Here is a 16,485-nt window from a genome sequence, read left to right on the forward strand (position 1 = left end):
GGTGAGGGCGGATCACTTCAGGGGGCTGTGCCGTTTCTGCTCCAGAGGGCTTTGAAGATGGCCAAGGTTGTCTACTGCATCCTGCAGGATTCAGGAAGTCAGACCAGGAGGGATGGTCGCCACGTAGTGTTAACCATTGGGGATAAAAGCAGGTTTTCATAGAGTGTAGATGGCTTAACAGCTGCAGTGAACATTTATATCACGTACATATTATTCTATACATATAACTAATCTAATCCTCACAACAACCTCTGAGGCAGGTGCTGTTGTTTTCCTCACTTGCAAATGAGGAAACTGAGGCACGGCAAGAAGTGAAGGGCCTTCCCCAAGCATGTGGGAAGTAAGTAGCAGAGAGAAGATTTGAACCCAGGACTCAGAATCCAGAGTCTGGGCTCTGAACCCACCACTGTACCATCCTGCTGACATAAGCATGTATTTTTATATCTAATAGGAAAGTCTGGAAGATTAGAAGCAAGAGTATGACCGGTGCTTTTCTTGGGGTCTTCCAAGTGGGATGATCACGGGGGCTTTGATTTTCTCCCATTTTCCAAATGTTCCGTAACGACCAGGTATTACTGGTGTGTGTTGGGCAAAGAGCCATGAACTCAGCAGGGCGCTCGACAGTGACTCATGCCTGAGAACTCTATCTTGTCTTGACCCTGTTTCAAGGGTCTTGTTAAATGCTGACAGGTCAACACCATAAGAGATGCCACTTTCACGGAGCTACAACGTCCACATTGCAAGGCACCTCTGGGTTTAATTCTTCTTCCTCCTGCGTTGCCTGTGAGGAAAGTGCAGCCCACGGACGTGAGGACTGGGCTTGGCTTCTGCTGCCGCAATGGAGCCCCAGGGGCGGCCCTGGGCTTCTGTTCTTCCCATGACATCACGCTGCCTCGGAGAGTGGGAGGTAAGCCCACGAACAGAGCTCGTGTGCAGGGAGGGCTGGGGGAAGGGGTTCCTTCCTCTTCCCTCTATGCTTTTCTCTCTGCTGTTGGAGGCAGCCCCTGACCCTGCTGACATCACTTCCCATGGACCAGGAATCTGGCCTGGGGTTTCCAGTGACTAAAGTTACAACTCAAAAACTTTCCATCCCTAGCAGGGCACTTCTCCCAGAGGCTTTCTCTCTGTGGGAGGCTGTCACAACCTTCCCCATTCCTCCAGAGGGACAGGGACTGTAGAATATGACCGCGTCCCTCCCTGGCTCTGAGGTCTTCCATGGTGTCCTGGTGTCCGTGGCTCTTAGGGTCAGGTTCAAACTGTAGCCTGGCCTTCGAGCCCCTTCATTACGTAGGCGTGGTCTCTTGTCTTCCTCTTCCCCACTCAGTTCACTTATGTTTGTATTTTTCAAACAGAAAAGCTCCTTGGGCTTCTGGTTGACTCACCACTGTATCTCTAGAGCTTGTCACAGGCCTGGAGCTCAATAATATTTTGTTGAATGAATGTATGACTTGATGTTCACGTAGATATCTGCTCCATGATTTCTGAAATCCTGGGACTGAAGTCCGATTATTTTAGTTCTGGTTTAGGGGAATAAAAAATGCCTCCCTCACTTCAGGAAACTCAGCAGAATACTATGTGACCGTTCAAAAATTCCATGTATGAAGAGCTTGTACCAACTTGGAAAATGCTTATGGTATAATGTTAGTAAATAAGGCCTGGATGCACAGTCTTACTTACAGCCTGGCAGTAACTGCATCCAGAAGCACACCTGTGCGTGTGGTGGGGCGACTTTTGGAAAGGGAAAGTACCCTAGTGGGATGCTGTGTAATTTATTAGCTTTTTTTCCCTGCATTTTTCCAAGTTTTTTTTAATAAGCAACCATTTTATAATAAAAAATGAAAAGAAGGAATGCATTAGTTTTAGTATTGCGGACAGTAGCCCCCTGCAAATTGTACAGTGCTTCAGAGTTGGCAAAGTGCTTTTAGATCCATAGCTCTCTTGCTCCTTCTAGCAGTTCTGTGAGGATGGTGGGCTGTGGATTCATTCATTCACTCATTCATTCATTCATTCAGTTCCCCCTGCCAGGGCTGGGACTTAGAGATGAGGAGAATGAGATGCCCAAGGCAAAATGATAGGAGGCATCTACTCTCTGGCTGCTGCAGGTGCAGGACCAGCCCTGAGAATGAGCACCTCCTTAAAATTTGCCCCTTGGGTGCCTCCCCTGCCTCACTTTGGTCCTGGCCCTGCCCCCACTCTGTGCCAGGCACTCTTCTCTGTTCTGAGGATCTAACAGTGAACGGAACAGAGAAAACTCTCTGCCTACACGGGGCTTCTGTTTGGAAAGGAAGTTCTCTATTACAGTTGAGGAAACCGAGGCTCCCATGCCACTGGGGAAGTGACTTGCACGTAGCAAATAAGCAGCTAAACCTCAAGGCCCCTGGCCCTCTCGTCCACTGGTCTTTCTCCTAAGTCTTGTGTGGCAACCAAGTTGACATTTACCTTCAAGTGTGAGTGTGCTGGTCCCCGCGGGCACTGAATGACTTGGGCCGCCTGTGGACCCCATATCCTGGTGGAGTTTCAGGTAGGATGGGGCCAGGTGGCTTTGTGGTGGACAGAGCTGGGCCAGCATGGTGACCCTCTGGTGGAGGGGCTGCCCTTCTGGCTCTAAGCATCCCTTCTTTCTTGCCTTCCAGCCTCCTATGTGATCACAGACCTGACCCAGCTGCGGAAGATCAAGTCCATGGAGCGGGCGCAGGGCGTGAGCATCACGCGCGAGCTGCTGTGGTGGTGGAGCATGCGGCAGGCCACCGTCCAGCAGCTGCTGGACCTCCTGTGCCATCTAGAGCTCTACCGCGCCGCCCAGATCATCCTCAACTGTGAGTTACCAAGGCCCCCTCGCAGCCAGCGTGGGCTGTGCCCTCTCACCTTAAAACCTTTCTTGGGGTTTCCCTGGCGGTCCAGTGGTTAAGACTCCGCACTTCCACTGCAGGGGGCATGGGTTTGATCCCTGGTCGGGGAACTAAGATCCCGCATGCTGCTCGGCACGGCCAAAATGTAAAAATAAATAAATAAATAAAACTAGAAAACCTTTCTTAATCTTAAAAAAATTTGAATGAAAGAGTTTACCATCCAAGTAAGAAATTAGTAACGGTGGTCACCCCTGGGGAGAGGAATTGGGTGACCAGGGAACCAGGTGTTGGAGAGAGACTTTATTGGCAGTCTTTTTGCACCTTTAAAATTTTTGTTCTCTGTTCCGAAAATAAATAAATAGAAATTTAAAAATAGCTATAACATAAAAATTCAAGAAAGTCTACAGTAAAAATTATTTACGTCCTCATCCTGTTTCCCAATTTGGCATCCCAAGAAGTAACCACTAGTCACAATTTCTTATCTACCTTCCTAGAGATTTTCTAGGCAAATGTATGTATGTGTCTACAACACTTTTTAATACAGATAGTAGAGAGAATACCATGCACTTGGCGGTCCCCTTTATTTTCACCTAGCAGCCGATCTTGCAGATTGTTTCATATTGAGACATTCTTTCAACAGCCGCATTGTATTCCTTTGACAGATGTACCATGATTTATTGATAGGTGTTCAGGTTGCTTCTATCAGTTGCCTCTTGTGTACAGTGTTGGGATGTGCACCCCGTTTGCACACATATGAATCTCGCGTGGGATGACTTTCCAATATTGGAATGGCTGGGCTGAAGGTTTGTGTATTTTAAGTTTTGATTGATATCAATACCAGTATTACCAAATTGTCCTCCTACAGGAGAATACAACCATGGTGGGAATGTATTTAGCAGGTAATAAATAATACCTCCCTACCTTGCAGGGTGTCTGTGAAATTGAAGAAATAGAACAGGTCAAGGGCCTGGTGTTCAGCCAGTGCTCAGCAGAGGCAGGGGGATGAGGGGTCTGATTATCTCCACCTGGGCCCCCCGCCATGTCCCCAAAGAGACCCCTTCAGTGTGGGACAGTGAGCCAGACTTCTCACAGGTACTCACTGAGCCCCTGGCCAGTGCCTGGTGCTGTCCGAGGTCCTGGAATACAGGTGGGCAAAGCGATAGGTCCTCTGCCCTCGTGGAGAGCATAGTCATGAGGAGACAGTCAGTAGACAGGAAAACAAGTAAAAATAATGAGATGGAGTGACAAGGTAGGGGAGCCTTCTAGAACACGGTTGTCATGGAAGGCCAGTCTGAGGAGATGAAGTTGGAGGAATGGAAAGAAGACAGCCACGTGAAGAGCTGGAGTAAGAAAGCCCAGGGGAGAGGGGACAAAGGCCCTTGTGCAAAGGCCTGGGGTGTTGCAGGAACTAGCGTAGAGCTGGTGTAGGAGGTAGAGAGCAGGGCATTCAGAGCCCCAGAGGCCTGTGGAAGACCCTGTGGGCCCTGGAGCTGTCCTGGCTGGGGTTCCTGAGCTGGGAATAACCTGGCTGAACCAACAGACCTCAGTTCAGCACCTGCCTGACTAAATCAGGGAGGGCTTCCAGGAGGAGGAGTGGGGGCTTAGAGACCTCCACGCTCAGAGATAAATCAGGAGACACCAGGGTGGCCTTACAGGTGGAGACCTGCTCAGACCCATGCCACATTGGTTGGTTGGTGCGACCACTGCCTATCCTGTGTAGCTGCTTGCAGACCCCTCTCTGGCTTGTCTGCATCCCCAGAACCTGGCACGTGGTAGAACTGATTATTGAGTAGATGTGCCTTCACATACTTCTCATGTTTTGAGAGAATTAGTGATAAACTCTTTTTTTTTTTAAATTTATTTTTAATTTATTTTATTTTTGGTTGCATTGGGTCTTCGTTGCTGCGCACAGGCTTCCTCTGGTTGTGGTGAGCGGGGGCTACTCTTTGTTGTGATGCGCGGGCTTCTCGTTGCGGTGGCTTCTCTTGTTGCAGAGCACGGGCTCTAGGCGCATGGGCTTCAGTAGTTGTGGCTTGTGGGCTCAGTAGTTGTGGCGCGCAGGTTCTAGAGCGCAGGCTCAGTAGTTGTGGCGCACGGGCTTAGTTGCTCCGCGGCATGTGGGATCTTCCCGGACCAGGGCTCGAACCCGTGTCCCCTGCATTGGCAGGCGGATTCTTAACCACTGCGCCACCAGGGAAGTCCAGTGATAAACTCTTAATGGGTTCAAAAAGAGGTGAGGAAATTCATGCGCACCCAAGGATGCCAGAGAGAGAGAGAGAGAGAGGGAGAGAGGGAGAGAGGTAGGTGTGGAGAGGGGGGGCTGCAGAGGGGGAGCGGGAAAGCCCCTGGGTCAGGTACAGTCAGCATGGAGGGACCAGGCCTCCTGCTCAGGCCACTTTGGGGAGGGGGACGCCGGTTTTGTCTCTGCAGGGCACCGGGATGCTGCAGGGGTGTCCCGAGGCCTGTGGGCGGAGACGTACTGGGGATTGAGACACAGGCCTCTCACTGGACACACCAACTTGCCACTGACGTCAGAATCTGGCTGTTGACTAATCTCGAAAATATTCTTAACGATTTGAGGTCAGCACACAACATAGTGCCAGATTCAAAGAAACACACTCATTGCAGCGTGACACTCTGTTTGAAGCTGACACTGACTGGGCACTTTTGAGGCACCAGGCGCTGAGCGTGGCTCCTCCCAGCAGCCCCTCGAGGTGGACGATCTAAGGAGCCCCTTCTCCCCCTGAGGACACGGAGGTCAGGAACGGCTCAGAGCCTCCCCCAAGGGCACAGGTCTGGTTACACCCAGGCGCGTTTGGATCAGAGCCCTCATTCTTAGCTTCTCTCACGGGAACTTCACTGCACTCGGTGTTTGGGCTTCCAGGAAACAGTGATATTTGTCTGTCATCCTTTCTTCTTACTTCTTAGAACTTTACTCAGTTCCCTGTTTTCCGGTTCCAACCTCTTCTGACCTCTCAGGGCTGTGAGAGTCCACCGGTGTTCCCCAATCCTCTTTTCTCTGCTGCTTAGCCTTGCTGATTAAAATTGCCTGAGGAAGAGAGGTTCAAGCCTGTCTCCACATCCACTTTTGTTTTGGGAGTTGGGTTGTGTTGTCACTATTGCCTTCAGTCCTCAGGCAAGACACTTCCCCTTTCTGTATCTTGGGTTTTTTGTTTGTTTGTTTTTTGTTTTTTTTTCATTTGGGAGAAAAAGTGCCATAAATCTTGGTCACTTTTTGGAAGTGAATATAGAGGGCATGTGTGAAGCATATTAAGTTTCTGTTATTCCAACCGGTCAGTTTTCCCTTCCCTAATTGTAACATTAGTTAAACCTTATTTTGCATTTACTTGCTGAAGATTGTTTATGAACTTGCTCAGTAGCCCCCAGCAGTTTGAGAACCTGACTTCTGCCCACCACTTCTTAGAGAGCTTTAAGAATAAGTTTGAATAAAACAGAGCTTGAAAACCAGATACCAGAAGTCCCAGAGACAAAGTGTTGTCCTCAGAGACTTATGACTCCAGGTAATATATTTGCATTTAGCAGAGGCCTTCCGTAGGTTGTACGTGAACCGAAAGGTGGAGTGTGGGGTTCCCTGGGGGCCGCATGTGTGTCCAGTCTGTTGAAATCATGTCCTGTGGGGCTGCTGGCCCCATTGTGTAGAGAGCTGGGTGTGTGGGTCTCTGTTCCTTGGTATCTTCTCAGCCTTAATTGCCAAGACCATTATTGTTCAATTGTCAAACATTAAATGTTATAAGAATTAGAATAAATTAGTGCAGAAGGCTTACCATTCCTTCTTCTGGCAAATCTGCTTGCCAGTGTCAACCATCTTACTCTTTTAGCTGTTTCTTGGTGGCTTCCTGTATTAGCATCCCAGGTTCATTGCTGTTATAGCATCCCAGGTTCATTGCTGTTACTAAGGGTAGGCTATAGTGACTTAAATGAGACAGACGTTTATTTCTCTCTCCTGTGACAGTCCAAGCTGCCCAGGGCTCATAGGGCAGCTGCCCAGTGTCAAGGACCAGTTTCTTTCGTTTTCATTGCTCTGCCGTCTGGGACAGCTGGCTGCCAGCTCATACCTGAGATGGCTACTCTGTGCCTCCACACGTGCCTTCCAGCCTACAAGAAGGGCATGGTCCCCTGGAAGCTGCAACATAACCTCCCTTCCCAGGCCGTTGGCCAGGACTGGCCACATGATCACGCCTAGTTGCAGGGGAGGCTGGGAAATGGAATCTGTAGCTGGGAGCCTGTGTGCACCGCTAAAGCATCTGTTACTCTAGAAGAGGAGGGGATACATACTGGAGGGACCGCTGTCTTCCTGCAGCCCTCTGCTTTGGGCCACCCAAATATCCATATGCACCCTTGGAGTATCTTCTGGCAAGGGGAGTGAGTCCTCTGTTTGGTCCATCTGGCCGCCCCTTGTTCTTCTCAGTTGACCAGTGATCCTCAAAGTGTGTTCCCTAGACTTCTAAGCATCAGCATCCCCTGGGAACTTGTTAGAAATGCAGGTTCTCAGGCCTTACCTCAGCTGCCGATTCAGAAACTCCGGGGGTGGGGTCCTGAGTCTCCCTCCAGGATATTCAGGTGCAGATAAAAGTTTAAGAACCGCTGATCCAGCACCTGGTTCTCTGACTTCTGGCTCTGTCTTGGGGGGTGGGGTAGGCATTGGGGGAGCATGCCTGTGGCCTCAGCGGAAGTGGGAACTGGAGAGGCTGCCCTTATGGGTGGGCTGCACGGCTTTCACAGCCCACTTCCTGCTGTGGGAGGGGTTTGGGCGCCTGGGAGGAGCTGTGGTATCAAATAATGGCCGGCTTTTGTCACACCAGGACTGTGGCTTCTTTGGCCGCACAGGTCTCTCAAAATGCTGGAAGCTTCTGGTCTCTTGGCTTCTCATCAGTTCTCTGTGTGATAACCACAGCTGATGATCTAGCCTAGGTAGCTTAGTTCTTAACCCTGAAAGGTTTGTTCTTTCACTTGGTGGCCTGTGTGCTCGGCCTGCCCCCCTCTCCTCCTAATTGAAGGTGCATACCTGGAGCCTCCCTCGAGGCCACCTGAAACAATAGCTTGGATGGGATGGAAGCACTCTTATTTTGACTCTTGTTTCTGGGCTCTGTGTCTGGCAGAGAGCCCCTCCTGAAGTTCATCAGTGGACTGAGAAAGGTGGAGTGGGGATTAGAAAGGTTGGGGCCATGGTATCACCTCCTGCTGGGGCGGACCCTTCAGGCCCCTGACAGGGGAGTTCTTCGTCAACTTGGATTGTCCACTACAGGCCAAGAGTCTTCCTTTTCATCCTTGCTTGAACATGGTCTGGCCCCAGTGGAGTTCTTCTCCCTTTGTTGGAGGTCCCTAAAAGAGAAGCAACATACACCAACCTTCAGAACATTTTCAACTTCTCCCCTTAGAGTTACAGGTGCTCTTAGCACATGGACTGCCTTCCGAGGGGCACAGGTGACGGTTTTGCTTTGGTATAAGAACAGTAATCAGCTTTCCAGTCTGCAATATCTGGGTCCTTGCCACCTGGAGCATTATTATATTGATTTGGCTCCAGTAAGAAAGGCCAAAACAACAATAGGTTAAACTAAAAGAGGGTTTCTTTCCACTAGTAGTGTGTGTGTCGGCAACCCAAAGCTGATAGGGTGGACCCACAGTGTCAGGGATTCAAGCTTTTTTTCTACCTTATTCTGCTGCCCTGTGCATGTGGCTTCCATCTTGTGGTTTGAGATACTCGCTCCTGCTGTTCCTCTCTTTTCCACATTCCGGGCAGCAGGAAGGGGAGGGGATTTTCTTTCCTTCTAAGGGTACAATCTGGAAGATGTGCTTTATCACTTCACTAAGTTCTATTAGCTAGAACCTAGTCACTTGACCACAATTAGCTGCAAAGGGAGTCTGGCAGTAGCTAAAAAATGTGGTTTTTAGCAGCCATATGTCTAGCTAAAACTTCTAGAATGTAGGAAGACAAGGGGAATGGCTATTCTGTACCACATCTGTACCATCTCTAAATAATGTGCTTCTCCCGTTCTTTTCATATATATCAATTTATATATTATCCATTAACTTCCTAGACGAGGATTTGGCTCTACATACCTCCTCTCCCCCTTTAGCTCCCCTATGGGTCTGTAGGTCGTTTTTCTAACTTTTAATGAATATCATTACATATGTAATTATTTTTCCATTAGCCCTAGGCAGTGCCTCTTGATGCTTCACTTTGTAAGGTGAAGCATCGTTTACTTGCCCTTTCTTACCCTCCCCTCTCCACTTTAACCTCCCGACTTTTGGCAAAGACCAGTCATAAAGTGGTCTTCCATGGATGTCTTCACATCTCCAGGCTCTTCTGAGCCCACAGGGAAGAGCTGGGTCTTGGATGAAGCCCCAGTCTCTGGGTCAGGACAGGAAGAGGAATGCTGCCTTTGTGTCCTGATTGAAAAATGTTTTTTTGTGATGGGGAAAGTACTCTGTGCATAGGACGTCCGCAGGGCGAGTCATGGTGCAGAGTAGCATTTCCCAAATCACATGCCCCAGACATGTGCTCCAGCAAGTTACCCCGTGCAACTAAAGGGTTCATGAATAACTAACCTTGGGAAATCTGTATGCTTTATCAGTGCCCCCTACCTTTGGAGAGTCACAATGCACACCCAACGTTTTAAGGCTCTGATAAGTTCTAGAGCAAAGAAATCTATTTAGGTCAGTGTTTTCCATTTACATTTGACCACAGAGCCCTCTTTTCATTTGATACTTATTAATATTCCCGTGGAACCAATACACTGTGGGAATCACTGCTCTGGTAAAATGGTGGCCATGGTGCAATTGCTGGGCATCCCAGGGGAGCCTCATTATAGAGAGTCTGGGGGATCAGGGGCAGCATTTGCATGGCCAGGTCAGCATTCAACGTCAGGAGAGTCTGACCCTGGGGCCTAGGGCCAACCATCACCCTGGGGCTTAAAACATGAGAGTCCTACTCCTGAGGGGGACTTTTCCCGACCACCAGGCTTATTTAGGGAGAGGGCTGTGAGCCAGGCTCCAGGGTCTAGGTGCTGGCATCTGCGGGTCTCAGGAGCTGGAATCAAGGCAGAGGCCGATGTATCAGAGCTATGGCTTCTAGCCAGAGGCAGGTCGGCTGTCATCACGGCTGAGCTCCTGAGCTGATTAAACGCCACTGAGGCAGGCAGGGGACCTGAGCCTGCCGATGGCAGGGGTCTGATGGCTCTAACTCTGAGCATGGAGGCTCGAAACCAGGTGTGCCTGATTCGTGAGGTGACATTCTCCTTCGTTCCTCCCCATAGAGAGTTAGATACACAAAATCTGGACAAGAGAGTCAGTAGTGAACTGAGACATATTATCAAGTGCCTGCTGTGTGCTAGGTGCCGGGGACACAGCAGTGGAAATACAGACAAGGTCTCTGATCTCAAGGAGCTTACAGTTTAGTGTGGGAGACGGGTGTGAACAGGATGATGGCATAGAGACGTGTACCCAACCACAGCAGGAGTGCTCAAAGAAGTGTAGGTCGGGTGGGTAGGAGGGTGGGAGAGGGGAAGGTTTGATCTCATCTGGGGAAGCTTCCCCAAGGAACTGAAACTTGAGCCTCCATTCAAAGGACTGGCGGGCCGACCACACAGGCATATCCAGGCAGAGGGAACAGCACGTGCAAAGGCCCGGTGGTGGGAAGGAGCAGTGCTTGGGTGTGGTCAGGTCTACTTTCATCAGGAGTGTAGGGAAGGTTTTCGAGGTCTTCTACCTGGGAGTAACCCCGTTGCTCTGGCCACAGTGGGGAACAGGGGCCTGTGAGGTTCCAGGTGTCAACTGAGTAGGAAAGCAAGAAGCTTCTGGAACCTGAAGGGACTCCAAGGGAGGCGACCAAGGTTTCATCTTCCCATCTGCTGCTACCATCTTCCTGGGAGTTTCTTTCAAGTTTCCCAATTTTCACGCAGTCTCTTCTTGGTTGTGCAGCTTTCACAGTTTCTAACTTTTGGTTTGGCAGCTCAGCCAAAGTCACTTCCTTCCTGGAACTGGGCTTTCACTGCGTGGGGAATTTCTATCTGCTGCCTAAAGTGAAATGGAAGAGAACACACCCTTTCTCTCCCAAAGATGCTGAGCTGTTGCAAGGGCCAGACAGGGCTCGTGTGTGTTCTCCTGGAAGTTTTCCCAACATCCGCCCCTTTCCTACCACTAGGGAACAAAAAAGCGTGAGAAGGACTCAGACCCTGGGGCCCCTGGAGACTTGCCCCTGGGTGTGGCACTTCACAGGGCCAAGACCCGCCCCCCCCAAAGTCCTGGCCAGGAGTCACTGTTATCTGAATGCTAGTCATAACTTGTATTTAGCACCTAATATGTGCCAGGCAAGCATCTTGTCTCACAAATCTCGCTATTCCCGTTTTACAGATGAGGAAACTGAGGTGCAGGGATTAAGTAACTTGCCCAAAGCCACACAGCAAGTAAGCAATGGGCTGGGAAGGGATGCAGGTCTGTGTGACCTTAAGCCCTGCTGGGGGAGGTCACTAGATGGCATCAAGTCTCTGAAAAATAGGCGTAGACATTGCCCTGTCTGCTTTTCTCGTAAATGGGGGCGCTTCAGAACATAAGCGACGCGAGGCTCTTCTAACATCCTTGCTGTGTGGCTCAGGATGGTCTTCTGACTGTCCTTCTGCGTGTTAGTTATTCCACTGGAAAAGAGCGAGGCTTTAATCACTGCGGGTTTCTTGGGAGTAAATGTGAGCATGGACAGAGGGTCTTGTGTGTGGTGCCTCTAAACCAACCCCCAGTTTTTCAGAGAGGACGGGTGGGAGCTGGAGGGAGAGGAGCTGCGGTTTACTGAGCTCCCGCTCTGTGCAGTGCGGTCGTAAGCAGCTCCTCTGGGTTACGAGCTTTGCACACATGTCGAGGTTACCCATTAATCAGGATGGGCTACGTTATGTTGCGGTCACAGATAAACCCAGAAATCTCAGTTGTTCAACACAGCAAAGAATCAATTTCTCCAAGTCCAGTGCTGGCTCCTGCCTTGTTGCACTCGGCAGGCCATTGGGAATGCACGGCTTCCAGGGTCACTGTGGAGGGGAAGAGACAGATGGACGAGGCTCGCCAGCTCTTAATTGCTTTGTCCAGGAAGTGACAGTAGCATTTCCACTTAAAACCCATTGGCCAGAACCAGTCACGTGGCCCCAGCCTAACTGCAAGGGAGACTGGGGTCTGAGAGGGAGCAAATGACTATTTGGTAAGCCCTGTCTCAGCTACTGGGTACCTCAGTTCAAAGGGGTTTATTTTAAGGTTCTGCCTAACCATGGCCTACGAGATCTCACGTGGACTAACCCTTGCCCAGTTCTCTCACCTCATCTTGGCTACTTTCCCCCGCATTCATTCAACTCAGCCACTAGGGTCATCCTTCATTTGAGGAGATGCACCAAACTGTTTTCTTCCTCAGGATTTTTGCATATGCTATTCCTTCTCCTTAGAATGCTGGTCCCTCCCCAACTCCCTTGCATTCTTCCCATGGCTCATCCCTCTCATCTTTTGGGTCTCTGCTTAAATGGCACCTGCGCACAGAAGTCTGCCTTGGGCACCCCATGTAAGTAAGTGTCAGGTACCCCCCTCCCTTCCTCCGGTTTGTTGTCAGCATAGAACTCCTCCCAGTTTAAAATTAGGTGTCTTTTAACTGTCATGTGAGTTTTGATAACAGTCAGAGCCCCCAGTCCCTAACACAGTGAATAAATGAATAAGGATGGATGAGTCATTTTAGCAGCCGGTGAGCAGGTCCCATGGAGGAGCTGAGATAGGGCGATTAGGTCTTAAGACAGGTCATGCCCTCTTATTTGCCTAACTTCCCGTCTCGCTTGAGTTGGGAGTTTTGAGTGGTTTGTGTATGTGGACTTTGGATGCCCAGGAAGGTTGAGCCCAGGGATTGGGAGGGAAAGGAAAAGGAAAAGAGAGGGTCCAGAAAGCTCTTTTTGTCTTGATATGGCCAGCTGGCACCTAGGTTCTTTAGTTAGGGATGAATCACTTTCATTTGCTCTCGAAGGGATCTGTTTCAGCCACATGAGTAAAAATAAATGCAAAGAATAAAAACAGATATATAAATATTACCTCACTGTTTACTTTGAGGGCTGAGAAGAGTGGGGGGAATTCCAGACTGTGCTCACTGGGGAAAGACCTTGCCGGCAGCTGGAGTCCCCTCTGCTCACTGTGTTAAATGTTCCCAGGCTGCCAGCCGGCGAGGAGAACCCAGGGCCCTCTGCCAAGGGCCCAGCACACATAAGCCTTTTGACCAAAGGAAGTGGGGCCTCAATAAACAAAATGTAAATAAGAGAACTATTTCAGGTTTCACTTTACTGAAGTATAACCTAGAGAGGGCAACTGGGCTTTCTCCCCAGAGGTATCCTCCGAATTCAGTAGGCCACACCTATGGGAAAGCACTTAGGACAGAAAAAAAAGCCTGTCCTAGACTCAGGGGTGATGATCCTAATGATAGTAAATTACAATAGGAGCTTATAACTGTTGAGCACTTACTTATTTCATCATCTCTGGGGGTGTAGGGTACAGTTCCTCGTCCCACTTGTCGGATGAGACTTGGAGCATTTCCCTTGCCCGTGAGCCTGGCTGCAGTGTGCATGGCGGGCTGGAAGCCCTGAGTTCATCTTTGGGCTTCACAACACATGTGATTTGTGCTCATTAGAGAGAGTGGGACATCCTGAAACTACAAAGCAGAGAGAAAAAGGAATCAGGCCCATCGTCCCCTGGGAACCGTGGAGAGAGCACAGAGAAATGCTTTTGCCCCCCTTTCTCTGCCCCCTGGTGCCAGAAACTCAACCCTCATCCCTCCGGGTTAAGCCAGTCGTTCTCAGCCTCACCTAGGGAACTTTCGAAAGCATCCAGACTCTGATTTAATTGATCTGAGAACCAATACATCAACCCCTTGGTGCCCACAGACACTGAAGCTGTTATTTCGAGCACTGGCATCCCCTCCCGTCCCTAGGGGCACTGGCAGGTAGAACTCCAAGCCGCCTGTCCTCCTGTGTGTGACCAGGCTGGCTGCCAACGACACAGCGGGCGGAAGCAGGTCTAGCTGGGCTTCTGTATTACTCATCCCCACGGCCACTGCACCTTCAAGGCCCTGCCACTGCCCACTGAGAGTCATGTGTCCATTAGAGGGTTTTTTTTCTTTTTTCTTTTGGTTGCATTGGGTCTTCGTTGCTGTGCTTGGGCTTTCTCTAGTTGCAGCCAGCGGGGGCTACTCTTTGTTGTGGTGCGCGGACTTCTCGTTGCAGTGGCTTCTCTTGTTGCAGAGCGTGGGCTCTAGGCTCGCGGGCTTCAGTAGTTGTGGCACGTGGGCTCAGTAGTTGTGGCTCGCGGGCTCTAGAGCGCAGGCTCAGTAGTTGTGGTGCACGGGTTTAGTTGCTCCGCGGCATGTGGGATCTTCCTGGACCAGGGATCGAACCCGTGTCCCCTGCATTGGCAGGTGGATTCTTAACCACTGCGCCAACAGGGAAGTCCCCATTAGAGGGTTTAAACTGTTGGATACAGCCATCCACCCCATTTGCTTCCTTCAGAGACCCTAAGTTGGGATCAGAGGTTTTTTTGGGTAGGGAGAGAGGACAGAGGACAGAGGATGACTATGTCACAGTTTGTGTCCTGGCCTTGGCCCAGCTGCTTTTTGTATCTGGTCCCACTGAGTCCTGGGACTGTTCTGGGACAGAGGGGTTATAATTATTCTGACTCCACAGAAGATGCAAATGAAGCTCAGAGGGTTAAGAAATCTGTCCTTGGGCGTACAGCTAGGATTAGAAAGGCTGGCTCTGGAAGCTTCCCCACACTTGCTCTCGCTTCTACTCTATGATCACAATTCCTATTTTTGGATCTCATGATCCTGCAGAATTAACTTTATGCATGGAATCTTTGTGAGAATATAATTCCAGCAGAAAAAAGAGTGCTGTCCTGGAAGCATGAGGCTGCTCCCGTACATCAGTCATAGGAATAAATGATGTAACCGGCTTGCTTTTTGGTCTTCGCCTTGGCAGACAGGAAACTCACAGGAAACTCGTGAGATTTAAAGCTCGTCACGACCCTTTTTCATGAACATTTTGTCCTCCTTTGCTCCATCCTGCCCTCGATGTTCTATTTTTATTTCAACGACACTCTGGTTTATGTACCGGCCCAAAGGAGTGGGTGTTGTATCCGCTCAGCTATCAGGGGTCAGCTTCCAGGCATTAAGGGCAGAAAAGCCACAGTTTCTCCCTCTTCTGGGTTTGCTGGTGGGAAAAGAGGCAAGCAAAGGCCTGCCCTGCGCCTTCCAACTAAGATCGGGCACCAGCAACCTAAGAGTCAAAATGAAGATGTGTCCTGTTTATGCCTCTTATTTATTGTCTGCATCTGAAAACCCACAGAGGGCTGAAACGGGGGTTTCACAGGAAACTGAAGCTTGTCATCTGATTGTTACTGCAGGCCTGACGTTGACCTCTGTGGCTGGGTGGGGCCCTTGTGTGTGACTAGGTGGGAGGGGGCGCTGCAGCAGAAATGCGCTGACAAGCTCCGTCTCAGGCTGGAGCCCCCGCCGGTGCCGGTGCCAATGCCTCAGGATTGTTCCCTGCTCGGGCGGGCATGTGCCCCCATCCCACATGTTTGCATGGACCACGGTGCCAGCTGTAGGCCCCTGCCTGTCACTGCAGACTCACCTTAGGTTGAAAACATAATGAAGCCTTTTCTATCCCCTGTTGGTGGAGGCCAGGGAGGTCAGCCACAAATGGGTGGGTGGCTTTGGTATTCCTGCCACATAGGTCTTGATGGAGAGGCAAAGATCTGTGCAGAAAGGGAAAGAAAAAAGGAATAAGACGCTGAAGTTAGGTCAGGCCGGGACGGTCACCTTCACTTCCATTTGTCTGATGACGAAACAGGCTCAGCCGGGCCTTGCATGGGGGAAAGTGCTGCTTATTCTGGGACGCAGGCAGTTGGGGTGCACGTGGCACCTTTAGAAGCTGATGCAGCCAGGAGCACCTCCTACTGTGGTGGGCTGTCTGGGGTCCCCTTCACCAGCAGGCCTGGCCTGCCTGACGCGAGGGGAGCTGGGGCCGCAGAGGGGTCACATCTGCCCTTGTGTCTCATACACAGATGTCATCATGAGGATGGCGTGGACGTGGCCCTTTGAGGTACACGGGTGGGACCCCAACTGAGGCAGTTGGTGGAGGGAGGGTGTGTCCAGGGGCCGTCTCCCTGGGCCAGAGAGGGGAGGGCAGGGGGGAAGAGGGCTCAGAGTGGCATGGGGGCCCCTTCCTCCTGGGGTCTTTGCTTCTGCCCTGGATCTGCTCACGAGTCAGCCTTAACTGCCAGTGACTCTCACCGGCAAAGCTGTCACTGCATGAGGGACGGTGTCACCCTGTGCCTGTGGAGAGCAGTGCATTACATGAGCAGAGACGTGGGAGTCTGTGAGTCCTGCCGGCAGGGCTGCCCTTGGGGAGGAGCCTCGCTTCTGGGATCCCAGTTTGGGCCAGAAAGGCCTCTCCCTGAGGCGATTGGGTTGGGGGCGCGTGGTGCCTGAGGACCCCAGGTGGGGAGAAACAAAGTGTGTGTCCTCCGGGGTTCCCACAGGGGTCGTAAATCCTGCTCACAGCCATTGGTTCTGGGAGGGGACCCCGCCTCCCTGAGCTTTTGTTTCCCTCCT

The 16,485-nt window shown here is 50.7% G+C and overlaps 1 protein-coding gene across 5 annotated transcripts in view; it reads left to right on the forward strand.

The window, feature by feature from the left end:
- The window catches only part of IRAK2 (interleukin 1 receptor associated kinase 2), a 60,949-nt gene that overhangs the window by 9,482 nt on the left and 34,982 nt on the right, over nucleotides 1–16,485 (forward strand). For 4 of the 5 annotated variants that reach the window (XM_061197265.1, XM_061197261.1, XM_061197262.1 and 1 more), the window contains exon 2: nucleotides 2,634–2,816. In XM_061197265.1, coding sequence (XP_061053248.1) covers nucleotides 2,681–2,816 — 136 coding nt within the window. In that variant the 5' untranslated portion in view covers nucleotides 2,634–2,680. Of the gene's footprint in view, nucleotides 1–827; nucleotides 908–2,633; nucleotides 2,817–16,485 lie in introns of those variants that run through there. The other variant, XM_061197264.1, reaches the window with a different exon arrangement.

Source organism: Eubalaena glacialis, chromosome 7 (assembly GCF_028564815.1).
Source record: "Eubalaena glacialis isolate mEubGla1 chromosome 7, mEubGla1.1.hap2.+ XY, whole genome shotgun sequence".
In the NCBI taxonomy this organism is placed as follows: domain Eukaryota; kingdom Metazoa; phylum Chordata; class Mammalia; order Artiodactyla; family Balaenidae; genus Eubalaena; species Eubalaena glacialis.